General features: G+C 34.3%; 1 protein-coding gene across 1 annotated transcript; it reads left to right on the top strand.

Annotated features, from left to right (window-relative positions):
• The first annotated feature begins 899 nt into the window (after positions 1-899).
• On the top strand, positions 900-5,300 carry LOC149569770 (ras-related protein Rab7-like). Its single transcript, XM_089822490.1, has 7 exons — positions 900-1,342; positions 1,443-1,469; positions 3,146-3,245; positions 3,548-3,694; positions 4,370-4,450; positions 4,584-4,735; positions 4,861-5,300. The coding sequence occupies exons 1-7, from the start codon at positions 1,290-1,292 to the stop codon at positions 4,922-4,924; spliced, it is 624 nt and encodes a 207-aa protein (XP_089678616.1). The 5' UTR covers positions 900-1,289; the 3' UTR covers positions 4,925-5,300.
• Positions 5,301-5,568: the final 268 nt, after the last annotated feature.

Raw genomic sequence — 5,568 nt, 5'->3', positions numbered from 1 at the left:
ACTCCCAAGATCCAATCTCTTTCAAGAAATCCAATACCAAATACTCAAGGAAGAGTCAAGTACAAGATGATGTCAATAACCTCCTAACGAAGCCCCTAATTTATGGGCAAGAAAACAATAAGAAAATAGAAACTTCCTAGAACATTCCCATCAATCACCAATACTTAATGTTCATATGATTTTTTTAAATGCTTCATATAAGCCAAGTGTTTAATGCTTTAATTATATTCAAAACATTTTATAAGTCCTCCCAAATATTCAATGCAGCTAGCTAATATATTTTACTTGCCACATGTGTCTGAACTATGACAACACAATTTGTCACCCAGATTAAATACTTTAACACTTACATACATAACCTCCCTTAGAAAAACATTGCTCAATAACAAAATACTTATACATAATATATTTTTAAGTCAATAATCCTAAAAAAACATATATTTTAACCAAAATTCATGTCAAAATAAGTAAAATTGCCATATAAATATATCTAAACTACTATCTTTATTTTTATTTTTATGGAAACATCTCAAAGTATTTATGAGTAAACATACATCTAAACTAGAAGCTTCCTTCGATTAAGTAACCACGTGCAAGGAGGAATCTCGTCTGTCAAATTCACCTAGGTGTCAGATCCAACCCAAACAAACGTATGAAACCTTAAATTTTGATGGATGACATTATCTCCTCTTACCATCATCCTTGCCACCAATATTTATTTTTAATGTGTTCAAAATAAAATCAATTTCACCTTTAAATACCTAAATTACTTCATCTCTTAAATTTAGAAACCATTAGTCATTTAAGCATAAAATATTAATCCATAGTGTTTGACTGACAACTAAAACAATTCAACCTAAATAAATCATTACATGTTTTATTGGAGTCCTAAACCCCACTCGCCACCTAATAAAGCAGGATTCTGAATCATAATATATAAAAAAGATCTCCGTTTTCCATAACGTTTGACTGAATTAAAAAATTGCTCAAGAATTACGACTGATGGATCCGTTTTACGCGTTGATATTTAAAATCCTCCGTCTATCTGCCAGTCCGACAAAAGACAGCAAACTTTCACAATTCCGACATCAGACGGTCCCAAATCTGTCGTCGTTTCGATCTTCAGTTTCGGAATGATCTTGACCGGATAGTAGACTTCTGACAATTAATGGCTGCAAGCGATGATGAGAGGAACCAGACAAGGACTATCCCTCTTGTGTTTTCTCAGGCTTTGTAAAGTCTAGCTTCGTTTCCCATAAATTGCAGTTTTTAATCGACGCAGGTTAATAATGGCGGCTCGTAGGCGCTGCTTATTCAAAGTTATTGTTCTCGGCGACAGCGGGTATTTATTAATTATTCGCTTATCGGTTTTCCTATTGCTCAGTTACTTTTCTTGAGGATTTGCAATTTATTGCGTCTTTCTTTTTGTGTGAATATTGCAGGGTCGGAAAGACGTCTTTGTTGAATCAGTATCCTTAAAATAGTTATTTTAAGTTTTTAGGAATTTAATTGAAATGTTGTGAAAATATTGAAGCATTGAATTGGATTTTGTGATTTAAAGTTGTTTTGGTCTGGAATTTAGGGTTCTTAGGGTTTTAGGGAATTTCTATTAACGATTAGAGATCTGTTGAGTGTTAAATTTGAAAACCTCTGTTATTGATAATTTGATTTTGCCCCTCGGTTCAGATCATAGGAATTTGGCAGCACTTTACGCTCAGGTGGATGTTACTGTTTTTAAATGTTTGAGCACTTTAACTTCGTAGATGCAATATTGGGGGAAATGATTATATAGGGCCTGTAGCAGCTTAGATATGAAGTAGAAGATAGAATTTGGAGAGGTAAAGCCAATTACCTTTGGGAATAAAGAATCGGTAAATTGTTTGATTTATATCAAGCGGACTCCACTTTTAAGATGCGTAGCCTAAACAAAGCAAGAGATGACACACATTTTGTGATTTCTGTACGTAGTATGATTAGGTAGAAGAATAAATACATTTACTTTTAATTTACCCCACAACCCAGTGGCATTAGGCAACAGTATGTAGATATTTGCAGTTTTTCATGAATGGATGACAATAGAATAAAGTTCGGAGAATTTGTTTAAAAAAGATATTATACTTTCATACCTCCTATGGAACGTTTTGGCCTACAGAACTCTATCATCGAATCCTATTTTATCATTAATGAAGCGAAGGCAATCGAACATTGAATACAGACACAAATCAGCCCCAAAATATATGTAAATTTTTATTATGTAATTTTTTCCCAGCTTTATTCAATAAAAAGTAGTATTGAATATAGAGCATTTGTCCAAAATCTTGTTTAGCAAGTCACTTAAGATGTGCACTAATTTTCTTTCACCTTTGTTGTTGTTGGTATAAGTGTTAAGCTGAATGAACTGAACAAAATTAATCTGTAATAAAAGTTTTCTGAATTTGATTGTGTATTTTCTATATCAATGTTTTGGATCACACTCTGTGATCTATCATCAAGATGAAAATAAGCAAGAGATGTAAAGAAATAATAGATTACGGAGTGCAATTTGAAATGTTGATTGAAGTATAATTATTTCACATCTCGTACTCCCTTTCATCCTGATAATAAATCACAGAGTGTGATTCAAAACATTGATAATAAAAAATACACACAATTGAATCCAGAAATCTTTTATTATAATTATAATAGATTGTAGAAATCTGATATAGCTGAAAATTAATTTGGTCTATAGATTGCCACCCATAATATGCAAGTAGTCATAGGCTAGAGTAATTCCTACCGTGATAAGATTTAATTATTTCCTGGATAGGCATTTGACATCCTGCAATCTGTGTTGGACCTTGTTGGAGACTCCGAGCTTGGGATTTGCAACAAGAATGTATTAGGTCATGTTGTTTCTCCTTTCAACTGTGTAAGAAATGTTTTGCATGAATGTTTTGGATCACTCTTCCTGATCCATCATCTGGATCATCAGGATTCAGAATGATAGATTCATATGGCTTAGTGTTTGATCCACAAAATTTCAAGGAGGAATATTGGGCTGTTTCCAAGCCTTACACACAATGTTCTAGAATCTATAATTTCCCATGACTGCTTAGTAGCTTACTGTTACTTGACTTTCTTATAGATGGCCTTAACATAATCACAGATATGTAAATAAAAGATTCAGTAACCACTACAAATCAACCATTGGTGCAGACTTTATGACAAAGGAACTTCAAGTTGATGACAGACTTGTAACGTTGCAGGTATGCAGGGAATCATGGCAGAAATAGAAAGTTAAAACAGCAACTTGGCATAAGCTTTATACATTTTTGCTAATTTGCATTGAATTTAAGATGTTAGCATTTGGTGCTTCTTATTGCTTTTCTCAATTTATTGGCTACATCAAGCTGAAGTTGTGAAAACTAACAAAGGAATATAAGCATTCCCGAGAATTTATTCCGATTCTTGTATTTAGGCATTTCCTTTTCGGAAACAACGTTCGGTTCAAAGTTTCCATCTCATCCAGAATACTGATGTCAAATATGAGATTACTTTTTGGTTGCAGATATGGGACACAGCCGGACAGGAGAGGTTTCAGAGTCTTGGGGTTGCTTTTTACAGAGGAGCAGACTGCTGTGTTCTTGTGTATGATGTGAATATGCTGAAGTCATTTGAGGACCTGGACAATTGGTACCTGGAATTTCTAAACCAGGTTTGCTGCTTTCTGCAATTTTTACTTAATTTCTTCGGAAACCTGAATTTTGTTTCAAGAGGCCAACTCTCTGACCAATGGAGCATTCATCTTCTGAAAATTGCTCTACTCAATAATATTTATAGAGACAGATTTTGTAGCATTTGTAGCATGTTGATTGAATTAGTTGAAAACAAACTGTATATTATTACATGGAGAGAGAGTCCTTGCCTGTTTAAACCTTTGCATTTAGTGAATTAGCTTAAGATAGCTGGAATGTCTTCAACTATTGGACAGCTCTATCCATATGCTGTCTCCTCTAATTATCTTATTTTTTATATAATTTTCACCCAGATCTTCAGGTTTGAAAAGTTGCAACAAGCTGTTTTATGAATTTTTTGAAGATTTTATATAACAACTTAATACCATTTTGGGGGGGTAGTTTGTTTGCTTAACAGTTTTTTACTTTTAATATCAGTGCAAAAAACTGATCATGTACCAATTTCACGAGTGATTGAGGAAAATTGGTAACAGGGTTAATGCATTGGGTGCAACCAATTACTCTGACTCAACTCCTTTGTTCTCCTGCATCCTGATGATAGGCGTGTAGTATGATCCGTAATGTTGATGCTAAAATATTGTTAGACAATCAATCCTAGAAACAAAAAATAACATGAATTAGTCTGTTCTGTGCAGGCAAGCCCAGCAGATCCTGAACATTTTCCCTTCTTCTTGGTGGGCAACAAAATTGATGTGGACGGGGGAAACAGTAGAGTGGTAAATCTAGTCTTTTTTTGTCTGTTTTTTCGACATAGTTGCATGTAATGTAGGATTATAAAGTTCATTTTAGAAAATCGGGGTCTGACTATTCCCATTTTTCTCTGTATGACTTATTTTGAAAATTGGCAAGGTTTCTGAGAAGAAAGCAAATCAATGGTGTGCATCGAAGGGGATAATGCATTATTTTGAGACTTCAGCTAAAGAAGACCTAAATATAGATGCAACATTTTTAGCCATAGCAAAGAACTCTGTGAAGAATCATTCTGAAGTTGCACAGAGCATGTAATTTTTCTTTTCCATTTCCATATTTAAGTCAAAATATTTTAATCTCTTTAGGAGTACTTATTTCTGGACATGTGTTTCAGTATGAGATTAATTGTCGGTCTATCATTCTGATTGTTCTGCAGCTATATATCTGGAGTAGAGGCTGCTCCCGAAGCAGAACCACCTCGCGATTTTTGTGGATGCTAACTTGAACAAAGAACATTTTTTAAGGACAAGATAGATACCTCATCCTCGTTCCCTTGGAGAATTACTTGGTTGCTAACGTGTCATCAGATCAGAATTACATTTTTGCTACCATCAAAGGAACGTTTGACGTTGTGATCAATGCGGTCTGACTTCACCATTTGAAGTGATGACTCCTCATTTTGTACGAGCTTTTGACCTGCTCATCAAGTTTCATCCCACAATTGTTTTCATGTGACCGAAATCTCTTCAATGTACATTTTCAATAGCCATTTTTGCTGTACATGGCTCTTCTTTCATTGTAATAGCTTAAGATTTGTTGTTACTTGATGTGTTTGTTCTCATTTCAGGAAAATGTTATCTTATAAGTTCTTCAGAATGCTCTTGTGGATGTTTCATAGCCCATGTTGATGGTACTTCCATTGTAGCTAGCTTTTAAGTGAAATATTGTAATGGAAAGCATATATTTAAAGATAAAAATCATCTGTATATATTTGCGGAAACCTAGGTTTATCACTGATAAAAGTAATTCAAGGGGGCCATAAGACAAAATTTGGCAGAGGTAGTATGCGCCAAGATCAGGCGACAAAGAGATTGGATAAAGGATGACGGCAACACTACTCCCCAATGTAGACGTTATACGACAC

This window comes from Cupressus sempervirens, chromosome 3 (assembly GCF_028749045.1).
Source record: "Cupressus sempervirens isolate cs-2001-9-10 chromosome 3, ASM2874904v1, whole genome shotgun sequence".
NCBI lineage: Eukaryota > Viridiplantae > Streptophyta > Pinopsida > Cupressales > Cupressaceae > Cupressus > Cupressus sempervirens.
The sequence above is the reverse complement of the archived record's forward strand: the minus strand, read 5'-3'. Positions and strand labels throughout refer to the sequence as shown.

Excerpts from the sequence above, each read along its gene's own strand:
- LOC149569770 (XM_089822490.1), top strand. The coding sequence starts at position 1,290 with ATGGCGGCTCGTAGGCGCTGCTTATTCAAAGTTATTGTTCTCGGCGAC. Across the intron at positions 3,246-3,547 it reads ACAGACTTGTAACGTTGCAG|ATATGGGACACAGCCGGACA; the intron begins GTATGCAGGGAA and ends TTTTGGTTGCAG. Across the intron at positions 3,695-4,369 it reads ACCTGGAATTTCTAAACCAG|GCAAGCCCAGCAGATCCTGA; the intron begins GTTTGCTGCTTT and ends TGTTCTGTGCAG.